The sequence below is a fragment of the Peromyscus maniculatus genome, chromosome 8, assembly GCF_049852395.1.
Source record: "Peromyscus maniculatus bairdii isolate BWxNUB_F1_BW_parent chromosome 8, HU_Pman_BW_mat_3.1, whole genome shotgun sequence".
NCBI lineage: Eukaryota > Metazoa > Chordata > Mammalia > Rodentia > Cricetidae > Peromyscus > Peromyscus maniculatus.
Window position 1 is genome coordinate 13,870,759 of NC_134859.1, and position 17,420 is coordinate 13,888,178.

The window sequence follows — 17,420 nt, forward strand, 5'->3', positions numbered from 1 at the left end:
AAAAAAAAAAAGGTAAATAGCTTCTAAGAGCCAGGCTTAGCGGAATACACCTGTAATCCCGGGAGGCTAATGTGGGAAGATGATATATTTGAGACCAGTTTGGAGCTATATAGTGAGACAGCCTCAAAATACAGTAACAACAAAAAGCAATTTTTTAAACAAAACAAAACAACAAACAAAAAGCATCTAAGCTGGCCCTAGGGTATTGTCTACTGGACACTGTCAAGTTCAAGTGCTTTAGCTATGTAACTCCAGAAGGTTCTGTGAAGTTAGAATAATAGGCTTTTGAGCGGCTATATTTAAGCCAGGCTACCCTTTAAAGTAGACTGTCGTGGTCTTGGCGACCTGCCACTCAGCCCAGCAAATAGCGTCCCCTAATGTGTGATGACTGCGACGCCTGCTCTGTCCCTTACAGCTGGGAAGAAGCTTGCAGAGCAAAGCCTCCCAGGGAGGCTGTTGGGTGCATTCAGCAAAGTGAACTTCTTGCTCCCTCTTGGGATTCCCAAATAGCAAACAGCCATCTTTCTCTCATCCCCAATCGTCGTATTCTCTTTCCCCAAAGCCCTGCAAAGAGAAGCACTCAATACTGTTTTATTTTTTCTCCCCACATAGAATTTCTACAAAGATAACAACCGGGAGGAGATGTACATAAGGTAAGCTTTTTATCGTAAGCCTCGGCCTCTGTACCTCTCTGTTCAGCATCCATGGCTGCCCCTGCCACCTCTTGGTGTTCTGATGCCTCTCAACTTCCCAGGACTTGGTGGCACTGTCTGTTCTCCTATGGTCATCCCCACGAAACTGCCTGGAGCTCTCAGACTGCCTGTTGTCCTACTCTGTGCATGGCCCCTAAACCATGTCATTTGAGCTGTGCACTCATACGCTTCTGCCATGGGACAGCATGGGGAATCCTCCGTGGCCCAGGCACATGGTAAGCCCTTGGCTTTGAAAGAAGACAAGGGGATGATGGGATGGCTTAGCAGGTAATGGTGCTTGTTTCTAACCCCCTGAAGACTGAGTTCATCCCTGGGACCCACATAATGAAACAGTGAACCTCTGACCTCCACACATGTGCTGTGACATGTGTGCTCCCTTCCACACACATACCACACACATGTACACAACAAAGTAGATGTGATAGGAAAATAAATAAACAAATGAAAGGGAGAAAAATACCACATGGCGTGATGTCTCCTTCCTGATAGACATTTACTAGATATTTAAGTTTATCATGAGAAGCTTTTCTGAGGACATTAGCCTGGAGCAAAAATATTCCTTTGCCAATTTACTCAGAATCTCATATTTTTCCTGTAAAAAAAACCTGTATTACTGTTATTTTTTACCCATTATAAAAATAACACAGACTTTTTTTATCAAAACAAAAAACCTCATAAAATACAGACTAGCAAAACAAAATATGAAATAAGTTTCTAAAATACCTACCTATTTTTCAGACTTATGCTTATATATGCATCTAATTCTGTGCATATGCTATTTCTGCAAAAATGGAGTTATATTGCTAATAATTTACTCCTTGCTTTTTTTCATTTGACAAGATATATTTCAGCATCATTTGTAATGAAACCATAAAAGTTCCTTTCTAGAATATGCTGTCATTTACATAGCCAATCCTGTGTTGTTGAACAGCTCCATAGTTTCCAACATTTTTCTACAATAAATAGCAACAAAGGCTTCTTGGCCACAGGGCTCTCTGCTCCTTCCTGTGAGTCCACAGCCATGCATGCTCTGTCAAAAGCTGACCCTGTACATCTAAACTCACTCTGCTCTGACCACCATGTTTAGGTTCTTACTTTATTTCTTTTAGGTTCTTATTTACTTTAGTCCAGTTGTGTGGAGAAAAAGTCATTCCACAGGCTTCATGTAACACATGAAGCTTTGGGGTCTGCAGGGCCAGAGCAGCCTTTTGAGATGACTCACCCCAGTCACTGTTATGGTTTTTCTCTATTAAAAAAAAAAATTCATTCTGCCTTCTGCTCTGAGGGTAAGATGAGAGACTGTAGGCTGCATGCCCTGTACAGGCTTTCCTCTATCCAAACTCTTCCTCTTTTTCCACTTCAGAAGCACAGATGGTAAGTCCCAGACCCCCACAGGCTTGGAGATTGGGGCCTGTGTTAATCTAGGAAAGCCGCCATATTGGCCACTCCAGACGTTGTAGACAGGCAATGGATGTTCTGGAAGCCTGCTCTGCTTGGCAAATATAGTATTTAAAACACTTTTAATCAGTTGCCAACATTTTTAAATCTAGAGACCTTATAAAAACCAACAGTTCTTTTTCCTGTAAAGCTCAGAAGTTGTCCCAACATTGTCCCCTCATTCCATTCCGACAGTTGTCACCTCATTGGGTGGTGGCTATGAGATTCTCTGTTCCCCATGGTACCCCACTCAAGCATGCAGAGGCATCAGACTCAGTAGCCCTGGAGAGCTAATTGAATTGTCTTCTTTGGGGCTGTATAGCAGATGTCTAGGCCCTTAAGTTAACAAAGGAGAGGCGTGGGGGCCTCTCAGTCAGTTCAGGAGTTGCCATAGCAGGGGGAGGTCTCCCTTGGGACACTTTCCTAGAGGTTGTTGAGCTCAGACATCAAGGGGGTCTAATGGGCTGGTCAGGAATCAATGAGATAGGATTGAGCCATATATATAGAATAGGTTCTTCCAAATTCCAAACTCTATATGGAGGCCATGTGCAATTTCACTGATGACTGCTGTCAGCAGAGCATTGTGGGTTAGGGAAGAGAGAGGCAAGAGCATCGCTACGGAGGTAAAAACAGCGTTCTTTCTCTCTCTCCCTCTGTTCTAATAGGCCTCAGGTTTTTCATCTTAAGATCAATGCTGGCAGAGTGAGTTGAATCTTTCTGCCAAGGCTGCCTCCCCCATTACCATCTTCCCAGCTCAATTGTGTGGCTAGAAGTCTTTTGTGTTAGTCAGCATTCCATCACTGTGACAGAATCTCTGAGAAAATGAACTTATAATAAAGTTCTATTTTGACTCTTTGGTTGAGAATCTTTAGTCCATTGTTACTTGGTATCGTTGGGTCTGAAATCGTAGTTCACTGCCTGCTATAGCAAATGTGGAATCAATTATCAACAACTTATTAGGGCTCCTCACCTTGGCTCTTGGTTCTGCTCTTAGTTCCTTTCCACAGGATTTTCCTCAGGGTTCAGAACTGTTTCAGGAGCAAAATGGGAGAAGTCACTTAGCATAGTACATGGCATCACTTAGCATAGTACCTGGTGCTTACTAAGGGTCCAACAAATGCCAGATGCTATCATTTCCACCCACGTAGAAGCCTGGCCACCTGGACTGAAGACGTCCCTGTGCAAGAGCCCATTTGTTTTGTCTTGCTCCTTCCTGTCCCTACTAGACATCTTATTACCACATCTTGTAACTCATCCCATTTCTCCCTAAACAGATACCTGTACAAACTCCGTGATCTTCACCTGGACTGTGACAATTACACAGAGGCTGCCTACACGCTCCTCCTCCACACCTGGCTTCTCAAGGTACTGTCCCAGGAAGACGTCCGTGCTGAGACGCCCATCAGGTCCTCACAGCAAGTCAGAGTGTTTTTTTTTTTTAAAAAGAATGAAAGAAAGAATCAAAAGGAGGGAACACATCGAATGAATTTTCCTTTTCTTGGTGTCCCCAAACTCCCAACCTGGCAGCATACTTCTCTATGCCATTTCACCTGCACACCAGAGGTTCTGAGTGACCTTTACTTTCAATAATTGCAGCAGTCCCCGGGACATATATTTTCAATAGTATATAGTATCCAATCTGTTGTCATTAGCATGCCCACTGAGCTGCTTTCCGTGTCTAGAGAACACTGCTGCAAAAGCAAAGAATTCTTTCCTTTGGCTTTTGAAGCACTGAGACCATGTCTCATTAGGATTTAGAGAAAATCCCTACAAACTCCACACTATGGAAGCACTAGAAAGTCAAAATGTCCAGTTTAGCCAAAATCAGAATCACTTCACAAATGGAAATTGCAGACAGCATCTGTCTGACTGCAGACACGGGGACCCTGGGGAGGCCAGCAGGTGTCCGCAAGACTTCATCTTGCTCCTCGTCAGAGATGTTCTCGTGGCTCACGGTCACTAGTTCACCTGCTCTGTCTTATATCATCAGTGCTGCTGGAGGGAAACCTCCAAGCATCCTGAGGACACATACCCATGGTGCATCTCTACCAATGGAGCCTCAGGTTTTCAAAGATGAGCTGAGATGGGGACAGGAGAGAAAGGATGGGACCTGGAGAGGGTAGTTTCTGCCTTTTATCCTGGGAAGACATCTGTCCTTGGCTGCCACTTTGCTCTGTTTTTCCTCCCTGTGTTCTTTCTGCAGTGGTCAGATGAACAGTGTGCATCACAGGTCATGCAGACAGGCCAGCAGCATCCCCAGACCCACCGGCAGCTGAAGGAGACACTCTATGAGACCATTATAGGTTACTTTGACAAAGGAAAGGTAATCGGAGCCTGCCCTCCTCTCTCTGTGGGGACATTGGCCATTGGGAGGGACAAGTCTCTCCTGTGCTCTGTCCTTGGTCCACCCTCAGGCCCAGCCAGCTCTCTATCTGTAACTGAAGTCTGATCACTTCTTTCCATCTCTTTTCCACCTTTGTTTAATTACAAACATCACTTGTGGAGCTACAGCAGATCCTCAGCAGTTTCCCTACTTCCTCTACAGCCCTACCAGAGCATCCACCGTGTAGAAGGCAAAGGGGCCATGAAACATACATTAGGACATGCCATTTACCTTCTAGTTTGCTTTTCTGTTGCTGTGATAAAAAACACTCTGACTAAAACCATGTTAGGGAGGAAAGGCTTTATTTCATCTTACATTTTCAGATTACATCCCATCATTGAGCGAAGTCAGGGCAGGAACTCATGACAGGAGCCTGGAGGAAGGAACCATGGAGAAATGCAGCTTGTTGACTTGCCCCCTGGCTTATGCTCAGCTAGCTTTCTTTTACAACCCAGTTACCACCTGCCTAGGGACGGTGCTGCCCACAGTGGGCTGGGCCTTCCTACATCATTTAGGAGCCAAGACAAAGCCTCACAGACAATGCCTCCTCGGTCTGATGGAGGAAATTCTTCAATTGAGTTTCCCTCTTTCCAGATGACTCTAGGTTGTGCCATGTTGACAATACAAGCTAACCAAGGTACCTGTGAATAAATCATTTCAATGACTTCCCCATTATACATAGAATAAATTACATAACTCTCCCCATGTGATTCCCTAACCACCTCACTCATTTCATCCTTGAGGAGGATGCTCTATGTTGAGCTCTTTCTAACACCTGAACCCTGCACTTGCTTTGCCCAGCTTGGTGCATCCCCTACACAGCTGTCCACTGGGAGGTTGGATCTTTTCACTGTTCAGAGTTTTACTTAGATGTCACAAGGGTATCCCAGACCACCTTCAGCATCCATGCCCTGAGCCACCCTTCTTGTTTCTCCAGAGAAAAGCACTATGCTATGTTGATAGCACTTCCTTCACTTGGGATTTACTGGCTTACTATCTGGCACCTCACTTTGAAATCCCTAAATTGCAAAGACTTTTGCTCATCCACTGCTGGATCCCTGGTGGCTAACCTTATGTGCAGGAGCCAATGATATGTGTTGAGTAAATGGGTAGATTCATGGGTGACACTGTTCCATCATTGACCTTTTCATCAAGGATTCTAACAGGATTGCCCAGGAAATGGAGCAGACCAGCTGCTACCCAGCCATGGCTTCTAGCAGATCTTCAGGCATCTCCAGCCTGAATGCCACCATCTGCCTGCCCTGTAGGCAACACAGCATAGCATAGCATCATTATGTCTGAACATTTCATCCTTCATGTCTATCCACAGTTTTGCTTGGCCCCTCTGGCATTCCAGTTCTCCTTCTACCATAGTGAGAGACTAACAGTACATGTTTATTAGTTGTAAGGTGAAAACTAAGTGGGGAAATGTCATAAATGGCAGCATGGTAGCTAGTGTGCAGTGATGTCACATTGTTCAACGGTAAGTGCCACCATTGCTGCCAGTCTGTGCCACTTCCTCTCGGAAGCCCTCTGTAAGCCCTCTGGCACACATGTAGCCCTGCTTCCATGTGACTGGCAAGATCTCTCACCATCTCGTGGGATACCACTGGATGCTTGGTTTAGGCCTGTCATGCCTCTTCAGTTCATTGCCTCTGTCTTGGTCTGCTCTTCCTACCTTTTCCAGAATGATGAAATGAGGTAATGTCTACAGAAAGCTTATAAATTCCTAAGGCTCAGCAGTTGGAAAAGACTGTCCTAGAATTTATGATTATAAGCCTCTTGAGGGCAGAGACCCTGCCACCTCTTGAACTTCTTGCCCTACTAGCCATCAAATAAGAGCTTTCTATTTGTTTATTGCTGATTACATCAGTCCCACTGGGAGAGCCCCAAGAGGGGATAAGGTTTGTCTCCAGCTGGCAATCGATTCAGCCACCCTGGACTGAGCAAAGAGGAAAAAGGCACAAATGCCCCATGCTCAAAGCATTTATCGTCTTGTTCATAAAGCAGACATGCCAATCACTATCAGATTTTGAATGTTATCTTTTGGTATTGCACAATAATGAGGGTGGGAACAGGGGAACATGATGGTGCCTCAGCTCACCCTGAAAGCCACTGCCATGGAAGCTTCTAGAATAAATCCTAAACTCTTTAGAACCCCTCAGCTTTCCTTCCCTACAGACACACACAGTGGCTATCACTCCACGAGTCTATCTTGATACCACCTGATATAGTGCCTCCCCAAACCCAACAGTTCTCCCCACCTACTTTTGCCTCCCCTCTGATGTTCATGAGAACAGAAATGTTGTCTTCCCCCATCTTTGTAGCTGTTCAGTGACCACACAGAGGGATGTCCATGCACTGTTCCCAGAACCCAGTCACTGTTCCATAACCAATGTGTGAAGCCCAATGAGATCAAGGACAGTCAAAGGCCCCAGAGGACTGGAGGAAATGCTGGGCATCTGACTACTGCCTGCCCCCCTCTCTGCCTCTTAGAAGGCTCTTAGCACATGGGGACCCTGTTGCTTCTTTCTGTTCCTGTACTGGTGGGAAGTTGGCAAAGGTACCCCCTCCCCCATTGTGTCCAATAGTGCGCTGGCCCAGCCAGGATCATTACCCAACCTTCATGTTCAGGGTAAAGCCTGCAAACGGGGGGCCTCCTGGCACATAAAGCATTTTTATTCTGCTCGCTAAGCTGTCTGGGGTTTACTGCCATGGTTCCTCTGCTCCACACTTGGTTTTATTTATTTTTAATGCTTGGATGCAGAGAGCACTTTTGTTAAGAAGCTCACGATGAATTTTGGCAGCCTCCACTCTCTCCTCCCCTGCCGCCCCCAGCTTCTCCATTTAGGTGCACTTTCTGTTTTCAACCCAGTGTGGAATGGGAATGGGTATCCTCTGAGACTGTCAAGCTTCCAGCCAGCCCTGCATCTCCCCACGCCTGGCTGCAGAGCATACTGATGCCTTGCAGTCCAAGATGGGGGATGATCTTGGCTTCTGGCATAAAATGGAGCAGCAAAGAAGTATGTGGACTTCTTTGCATATCTGAGGTCCATATTTTCAGTTTACTTTAAAGACAGAGAAGACCCACCTTAGAAGTGTTAATGCTCTAGTACGTTCCTGCCACCACCTTGGTTCTGCTCCCTACTGCCTTCCACAACCACATCGCCCCATTAAGAAGTGGCATTGGCTGGTAGCAGAGAACTTTAGAGACTGAACATTGGGACCCAACTCCATCCCCAGAAATGCTCCCATCACAGACAATCTGTTTACTTCACTGAGAACCATTCTTCTCTAGCAAAGGGTTCTGATGCCTCCCCTGCCTAGGCTACACACTGGGGAGGTAAGGGACTTAGGGGGTGGTTATCAGCCACTAGGCACTTACAAAGCAGCAAACCGAGTCATGTCCCACGAGGTTGGCCTCCAAGCCCACTCAAGTTTGGGCAGATGAACCTCCATTTATCATCTGGAATGTGAGGATGCCGTTAGTGACTTCTCTCCAGGTGCTTGGGAAGAATCAGAGAGCATTTAAACAGCCCACTCCATTATTCATTGGAGGAGCAAGATGAGAAGCCAGGGAAAGATTATACTGCTACCAAGTCCCAGGCTTGCTCTGTCTGGGTAAGAGGATGTCTGCAGTGCAACTCCAGGGGGCCATGGCTAGGCTTAAGTCTTTGGAAGCTAAGACCCCTCTAACCTTTGTCTCCGTGATGATCCTGTAGATGTGGGAAGAGGCTATCAGCTTGTGCAAGGAGCTGGCTGAACAGTATGAGATGGAGATCTTTGACTACGAGCTGCTCAGCCAGAACCTGGTAAGGCTTCCCCCGAAAGCCACCTGCCCGGAGACTCGTGCAAAGGGCTCACTCGTCTCAGAGACAGACAGAGAAGAGGGAGGTCTGTGGGTTAGGGAAACAGAAGGATGGAGACGGGCCTGAGTGAGGCTAGGGTTAACATCACCCTTCCATTGTTAGATGGAGCCCAGCTGGCGCAGCTGTGGCACACCCAATAAATGTTCTGTTACATTTGCAGTAAAAGTTCCACAAATCACCGAACCAATTAAATAAAAGCACAACTTCGTGCTTTTCGATGAACAGATAAATCACATTAACACGCTCCCCATCTGGCTGTTCCCATTAGCATGTCGGTGTTCAGGACTTGGTGGGGGAAATAGGAAGTAGAGGGACCAGCCTTCCCTGACTACACTACAGAGGTTAGGAATTAGCAGGGAGTTGGCCTCACCAGGGGAAATGCAGAGCTTTTCAGTTGCTCCTTGGCCCCTCATACTCCCCCCCGAACTCCCCACAATCCCTGGTTGCCAAGTGCCAGGCTCTTAGGCGCCCTACTCCGTCTATAAAGGCCAGTGTAGACATTTCCAGGAAATGGTAAAATGAGAGTCAAAATGTCGAGAAGGTCAACAGCTAGGGTGGGGGATGGAGGGCTAGAGTGGTAATCATGTTAAAATCTGCTGAGCTCTTAGCTGTGTGTAAGAGATGACTCAAATACAAACATGGGCCTGTACCGACGGACACTCAGTGACAATATGCCCTGAACATTCAGACGCTTGCAGACACAGAGGTGTGCAGTCTTCCAGATATGTGAGTTTATATAGAGACATGCCAGGGCACTGCCAATGTCCATTCACATCCCTGCATGAAGCACATACCACCCAGGCACCTGTCAAGATCCATATGTATGTTTTATGTCATATCAAATGATCCCTATAACACAACTCTTCACATGTTTGTGCTACATCAAGATTTCTTTGGGACCAATAGCAATTGCAAGGTCCTGTGAAATGTGGAGTGAGCTGCAAACCACTTTCAAGGATATTAACATCTGAAAAGCGCACACCTCCTGGAGCGGACAAAATAGGTGTGCATACACAAGAAGATGTCTCTATCTGGAAACATTTGGGCATCCGTTTACTCTCACAAATGCCTGTCCCTGCCACATGTTTGCAGAGAAGGAGTACAGCAGGGATGGCAGGGCCACCAGCTGCCAGTTCCTTACTTAAAGCACTGGAGATGCTCACAAGAACGGCGTGAGTGTGAGATAGGTCACGCACCCCTGCAGGCGGGACACCGAGCACAGTAGGCATGGGCGCTGAGCATGGCTCTGTCCATGGTAATACAGGCATAGCCAGAGATGCACCATCGTCTGCTGTTGTACATTGGTTCTGGGGTGAGGGTAATGTCATAACTGTGGACCCTTTCAGTTGAATGTGCCTCTAATACAAGCCATGTTTTCCTCTTTCAGATCCAGCAGGCCAAATTCTATGAAAACATCATGAAAATCCTCAGACCCAAACCAGACTATTTTGCTGTCGGATACTACGGCCAGGGATTCCCCACTTTCCTGCGGGTGGGTTTGCCAGTGACTCAGGCTAGGGTCTGGGAACCTTGGGATCATAGCTGTCCCCCTGTGCTCTGAAGATCTGCTTGTTCTCTGAAGCTCACGGCTCAGGAGCTGAGCTCTGCTCTGCCAGGGACTACCGCTGCCCCTAGTAGAGCCCTAAGCTGGCCCTTCCACCCTAACCATCAGTGGTAGTGATAGCTTTCTTACGCCACCAATGGAGCTGCTGGGGGGAGTAGTGAGGGCCCCATTTCAGGAATGAGGCATGCAAGAAAAGACTAGACAAGATCTACTGCTGAGGAGTTACAAGGCAGTAGTTCTCATCCGTTTAGTCATGGGACTCCTTTGCTCTCTTAACTGAAGCACAGAGTACTTCTTTATCGTGAACTATCTCTACAAATGAGTAATATGCAAAAATGAAAACTAATGAAAAATTGAAAATGTCTGGCAACTTACTTAAAAATAACAATAAGCCCATGTGTAGGGTCACACGTTAGCATAAATTAAAAACAATAGCTATAATTTTCCACCTTAAAAAGTCAGTGAGGAACCTGTGTGATCTCTGGACTCAGGAAACAGAGGCAGAAGGATAGAGCAACCTGGTCTATGTAGAACATTCCAGACTGTGCTGGACTATGTAGAGAGACCCTGTGTCAAGCAAGCAAACAAAAACAGCAAAAAGAGCAGACTTCACTTATATTTGGGCACATACCTCTGAAGTCTGTTGTCATCACATGGTGCCTATGCCTCGGGAAGGCTGCTGCTTATGTGCAGGATCAAACGTGAGTGAAAAAGACAAATGACAATCTTAGTATCATTATGGAAGAAATTCTGATCCTGTGGTCCCTGAAAGGATTGAAGGGACCTGCAGAGTCCCTGTAGCATCATTTCTAATCAGTGTCTGGGTGGCTGCTTTTAGCATGTAGCAGGTTGGATTTTGTCATCCATGGGATTGCTTCTATGTGAATCTGTGATTCTATGTGCTGTGATTCTAGTCAGGGAGATGCCGGGAAATAGCAGATCTGACCTCTGATCTGACCTCACTTGGTTTACAGTGTAGTTCAGGAACTGAGCCTCCCACTGTCTCCAGTCAACATGGATGCCACAGTGGACTTACAGGAGAGACTGCCATGAACAGCCGTGAGATGGGTGGGAAGAGTGTCCTGGGTGGAGCAGTGTAGCTGCCCAGTTCTGTCTGCACGTCAGACACTCGGGAGAACTTATTGGGAATGTGTATTCCTGGGATGATTCCCAGAGACTACACTTTAGCAGGTCTAGAGTGAGGCCTGGGAATCTGATCCCCAGGCCGCTCTGATGCCCACATGGCTTGGTGCTGCACATACAGTAAGTTACAGACTTAGGTTTGCACAGAAGAGCTTGGCCGCCATTAGACTCAACAAGGATGGCACAGCCATGGTTTGGCTGGAACAGGGTTTCCTACTTCATTATCTAGACATGTAGACCTTATAATGCTTTGCTGTGGAGGCTCCCCTGTGCATTGTAGGGTGCTCAGGAGCATCCCTGGCCTCTTCCCTTCACTGCCAGGAGCATCATCACCCTCAGTTATAACAACCAAAAGACAAGGTTTCAGGAATTGTCAATGTCCCCAGGTGGTCCAAATCACCCATTAACAACTTCTTAAAGGAGACTAATGTGGTCACAGGTAAAAAGAATACCTGCATAGGTTCAAAGTCAGGAGCTAGTTAATGAAGGGCCTGGTCCCAGCTCTCATGGCCCATTGAAGGGAATTGGGCAATTTTACAGGCATGTAAATAAAGTGGGTGTGACATGGTGAATGGTGCCAGAAGCTGTTTGTAGGTTGCTCTAAACAAGATCTTCAGCATCCGTGATCTCCCTCCCCTTCAGAACTTGGCCTGTTAAAGCTGTGTCGCACCCTGCTAAGTCAATCCCTGATGAGAAGCTGAAAGGACAAAGATATACCCCAAAGCATCCCCTTCCGCCAGCTCCAGGCTCATTTTGAAAGCCTCTCAGCTCTGCTTGAGTTATATGTCCTGCACACCCGGAGCCTGGCCTCTCTGACAGGTGTGTCCCCTCTCCGCAGAACAAAGTCTTCATCTACCGAGGGAAGGAGTATGAACGAAGAGAGGACTTCCAGATGCAGCTTTTGAGCCAGTTCCCCAATGCAGAGAAGATGAACACGACCTCTGCCCCAGGAGATGATGTAAAGAATGCCCCAGGCCAGTGTATCCTTGGAGGATGTCCCAGCCAGAGGGCTGGCCATAGCTTTAAATGAGAGCCAGCTCAGAGCTGACATCAGATTCATTGGCTGCTGATTAGGGTCTCCAGTGGGGACCTAGAGATTCATGACAGTACAACTGCTCATCTGTAGCCCTGGGGTCTGCATGCGTGGATTCAACTAACCGCAGTCTGGGGTGTTTGGAGGGGGGAAAGTGGGATCATTATTCCGTACACAGTATGGCAACTACCTATACAGAATTTACCCTCTTGAGCATCATAGGTCATTTTGAGATTGCTTAGTGTGTATGGGAAGATGTATAGATAGAATACCCATTTTGTGTAAGTGGCATCCCAGTGCTCATGGAGGGGTGCATTCAAAACACAACACCACCCGTGGGTGAACAGAACCCTTCCCTCATGTCTTGGTTCTCATCACAAAAATCCTCCCTTGTGTCCTGGCTCTGTGTCTGGCTTTGTGCAGGGTTTTACACCCAAAGTGGTCTGCTTTCAGGTAGGTACAGAGTTGCTATAATGCTACAAGAGATACAGACCAGTAATTACACTACTAGGTATTTATTATAAAACTATAACCCACGTCAAGAGGAAGGCATACAGGGTGCTGTGTCTGAGAGACTGGGATTTCCTGGATGAGGTAGGTTTGAATAAGCAGCCAAATCTTAGTGTTAGCGGGGAGATGGCCCAGACATGGGGAAGGGCACTGGGTGTAGATACCTTTCCCAAGGACTAAAAAGGCCTTACATTGCCAGTAGGGGATAAAGAACCCCCTCTCAAGCCGGGCTTCAAGGCTGTCCCTGACCCCCATCGGTGCGACGTCCTCACTCCCAGCTCCTCCCTCTAGTTTTCTGTCTCTCTGCCACTCCATTTTACTCCTTAACTAGGCCTGTTCGTTCTTATTGTGGTTCTTCTCCACTTCTGTTCCCTCGGTTTAGAATGCTGTTCCCTGAGCTCCTGGCTCCACTGGTTTCCATTCACCTGTCAGATCCTAATTTGGTGTGCCACCTCCAGGAAGAGCCTTTCCGAGGCATCTGATCTAAAGGGGCCTTTTCCGGGCTCTTCAGGACCCTGTGACCTCAGCCCTCATTGTTTTATTTTCTTTGTTGTTCTGCATTGTTCTTCATTTTTAAAGATTCATGAACACGCTGGGCGGTGCTGGCACACGCCTTTAACCCCAGCACTTGGGAGGCAGAGCCAGGTGGATCTCTGTGAGTTCAAGGCCAGCCTGGGCTACCAAGTGAGTTCCAGGAAAGGCGCAAAGCTACACAGAGAAACCCTGTCTCGAAAAACCAAAAAAAAAAAAAGATACATGAACACAAAGAGGATGGCAGGTCCCTGAGAAAAGACGTCTGTGTTGTCTGCTTTCCATGACATGCAACACACACACACACACACACACACACACACACACACACACACACACACACACACACAGTCCTTGGCACAAAGCCCACTCTGGGAAAGTATTTATTGTTTAACAGAAAGAAAAGAGAAGGAGAGAGAAATCAGAAGGAGGGAAGGCTGCAGGGGAGAGAGGGAGGGAGGAGCAGAGACCGGCTTCCCTGGACTACATAGAGCAATGTGAAGAGACAGGAGCTGAAGCTTGGGAGCGGGGCAGTGTGGCATAGCTGAGCAGCCGTGGAACAAGCCTGGCGTCTACAGGGACTATGTGCTGCCACTAACAGGAGGTGGGACTGTGGAGGCAGGGGGCACAAATGCCAGGCTAAGGCCGGCTGTGTAGTCCGGAAGGCCATTACCTCAGCTGAGGCCCCAGCGGCACCACACCCTTTAGCACAGATAAAGTTACAGCTTCTAAGGTGGGGTGTCAGGCTGCAGGGCTGCTCTGCCCAGTCTGCTGAAAACCCTAATCCAAACATTTCCCCCTGGGTGATAAATATTCATCTGTGACCTTTTCATTATGCCCGCCTGCCCTTCTTGCCTGCCCTCCACGGCCGTTTGCTGGAGAAGGTGCAACTGGTGGCTGCTGGCTGCCACCAAAGGCCAGTTGGGCTACACACGAGTGAGTCTGGATTATTACTGAGGCCCCGAGAGTGGACATCCGGGTATTGAACAGCTGTATGGCCTTTTGATGTGGTATAGAGGAGAGAGCATGTGTCCCCAACCATGGCATCATATTTAGGGCCCCGAGGCCTGGTTCAGCACCAGGAACAAGGTGGTAAATCAAAGAGAAAGTTCTGGCATTTGCTAGATCTCTTCAGGAGACTGAGTGCTTCATGAACATTATTTCCTTAAACCCCATAGAATGCTCTAGAAAGGTGTTAAATTTCCATATCTCAATGAGAGGAACACACAAGGCAGAGATAAAGCAGTTTGCCTGGGGTCACGAAGCTGTTTAGAGAAGGAGCCGTGGGTTAATGCCAAGTTCTGTCTGTCTGAAATCTGTGCTCTAGTACACCATCATTTGGTTTTTAAAAACTGGCATCAGAACACTATTAACTGTTTCCCATAAACTTAACATTTAGGTGTCTTTCCCTTCTTTGCTGCATCATAAGCCCTGGAGATGAGCCTATTGTTCTCTGCATTTGACCCCTAGGGAAACTGAGGCTCATAAAGCAAACGACTCACACAAAGCTGTGGTGAGAATGCAATGGAGCTGGGATTTGCACTCAGGCCTGCTGCTTGCCACAACCTTGAATAGTTAACTTTGTCCTCTTTCCTTCTGACGTTAAAGATCAACAGGTAGTTTGGGGGAAGTGGCCGGTCTCACATCTTCTCTAGGGTGTTCAGATAGTGGAAGGCACTTAGAAGCGAAGGTCTAGCAGAAGTCTGGTATTGCTGCCAATCTGTGCACCAGAGATGGAGAGTCTAGTTAAATAATTTGAGGGTGCCGATGTCATAGGCTTCCCAAGAATGGGTTTCTTTTTGGATGCGTGCCAGTAGCTCAGATCAATATACATGGCTTAGAATTGTCTCTAAAAGAAGTGTTGGCAAACTTTCATGTAAAGGTTAGTCTTAAGAGCTTTGTGCCCCTGGCCACAAGTCCTTAACTACTGTCCCAATGTGTAAGCAGTCACTGATCACATGTAACTAGTGAGCAAGGCCATGTTTCCACAAAGGCTTATATGTAGGCATTGACATACTAAATCATGTATCATTTTCACATGTCACAGCTATTTGAAAATAGGCCATCTGTGCCATTGTGCTTGCCATAGAAATGGGCAATGATCAGGCTCACCACAGTGTGCCAGCCCCTGCCCTCAGCTCAGATACTCACTCCAGAGGGAATGAATGATCTCCCAGCACAGGCTGTCTGATTGGGATTTCAGGGTTTTCCTGAAGTTTGCAGATATGTTTCCGGTGAGACTGGTCCGATGCATTAAGTGTTGTTTATCTTTGAGGGATCCTCATTCCATGTGGAAGTAGTTTTCAGAATGGAAAGTGTCAAGCCCCTGCATGCTAGCCCATCAAATGGGGGCCTGTAGTCAGAGGGCATGGGAGCCATGGAGGAAAACGACTCCTGACGAGGGCAGTTAGTCCTCGTGGATAGAGGCATTTACTATCCACCATGGGGTAGCTTCAAAAGCCAATAACAGCAGCTCTTGAGTCCCTAGCTGGCAGACATGCCAGGCTCAGGAAAGACTTTTGAAGTTGTGGTGGTCTTTGGGAGGAAGTAACTTGAATGCCTAAAGAGAGCTGGGGGAAGAAGAAATGAAAAACAGGGAAAGGAGAGCAGGGGTCCATGATGGAACCAGTGACGCTTTTCACTATGTCTGTCTGTCATATGACCAGTTTAATATGCGTAAAGATGGGGCTAGAATAGGAAAGCCAAAGATCTGGCCAAAACGCTTGGCCAGCCTGCATCCTGTGCTGGTGACAGACATCACTAATCACTCACAGAACTCCTTCCAGCTGTTCCTTACTTCCTACTATAGGTTGTCCCTTTGGGGCTGTCAAGAGTTGGAGGACAAAATGATATGTTTGCGTGTTCTAGATCAGAATGTCCCTCAGCTTTATTGTGCATGTATATTATCTCAGGATCTTTGAAAATGAAGAACCTGACTCAGAAGTACTGCGGGAATGCTGGAGATCCACCATGTATAACAAGGTCTCAGATGAAGAGGTTTTTTTTTTTAGCAAAGTAACTTAGAAGATAGACTGGTCTTATATTCTCATGAGCACACAGCTCCCCCAGATTCTCCAGGGAATTGGAATTACAGCATTGATGCCCCCAAGATGGTTTGTGTCATTGTTTCCTGTGACCCCAATGGTGGATCTAAAATAAACTATATCTAAATAATTCTAAGCATAGAGTTAAGAACCCTAAATAAACCCCCTGCCTGCTCTTTTCCTACAAGCTGTGTGACCTTCAACAAGTTGCCTGGCTTCTCTGAGCCAACAGGAACAATTGTTAACAATGACATCTAGTAGAATTGGAGAGATTAAAGGATACCGTGGGGAGCCCTGATCTGTAATTGATAGCGAGCCATCCATTCATTAGAGGGTATTATTGTCAATGACAGTATAGCAATGGTAATGGTGATAAAGCATGGCTAAGCAATTCTGATAGTTGGAGCAGAACCCTGGGATAGTGTTGCAAGGTGGTAATCAGTTCTGATAAAGACCATAGCGAGTGCTCACTGGTCATTAGGGCCTTGTCGAAAGCCAGCAACTTGACCATTGAATAAAAGCATGGTCCCACAAAGACCAGCACAGACGCTCTTAGCTGGCTCCTGATACATTTGGAATTCTCCTATGGCCAACAAACATGTTTCAATTCCTTAACTCTGGTGACATCAGATATCCAGTGTTTCACTGTGCAGCCCGTCCTGGATGAACACCCCAGGTTCAAGAACAAACCAGTGCCTGACCAGATCATAAAGTAAGACCCGCAGCCCACTGAGCAGGGAATGGGTAGAAGTCCAAAGGGCTGAGCTGGTAGCAGGATAGGCCCCCGTACCCTTCTCCTCAGCTAGTCTATCCCTGCTTTGCCTTCTGGGAATAGAATTGCCCCCAGTTACCCGGGATATAAGGCTAAAGTCAGAGGTGAATGGGAGGGGCGGGGTTGGGGGGCTGCGGCTAGCTTTGTGTATAGTGAGTCCTCAGTAGGCATCAAACGTAACTGATGTGGGAGCCTGATGCTCAAGCTGATCCTAGAATGGACCCAAGAAAGTAAGTAGTGTGGGTTGGCAGCTAGCAGACTGGTAGAGGGAAGGAACAGAGTGGCCTTGGGCGTGCTGGGCACATTCTCCCAAAGGAACGTCTTTCCAGTCTTTGGCAAAGGTGTGAGTTAATTATGGATATGTTCCGACAGTCATAAAGTTAAAGTAAGCAGCATGCACGCAGGTGTCCATCTGCTTCAC

The 17,420-nt window shown here is 47.0% G+C and overlaps 1 protein-coding gene across 1 annotated transcript in view; it reads left to right on the plus strand.

Moving 5' to 3' along the window:
* The window catches only part of Dock2 (dedicator of cytokinesis 2), a 408,847-nt gene that overhangs the window by 368,321 nt on the left and 23,106 nt on the right, over positions 1-17,420 (plus strand). The window contains exons 36-42 of the mRNA XM_015997613.3: positions 613-653; positions 3,425-3,515; positions 4,354-4,473; positions 8,256-8,345; positions 9,790-9,894; positions 11,948-12,089; positions 16,858-16,939. Coding sequence (XP_015853099.2) covers positions 613-653; positions 3,425-3,515; positions 4,354-4,473; positions 8,256-8,345; positions 9,790-9,894; positions 11,948-12,089; positions 16,858-16,939 — 671 coding nt within the window. The remainder of the gene's footprint in view (positions 1-612; positions 654-3,424; positions 3,516-4,353; positions 4,474-8,255; positions 8,346-9,789; positions 9,895-11,947; positions 12,090-16,857; positions 16,940-17,420) is intronic.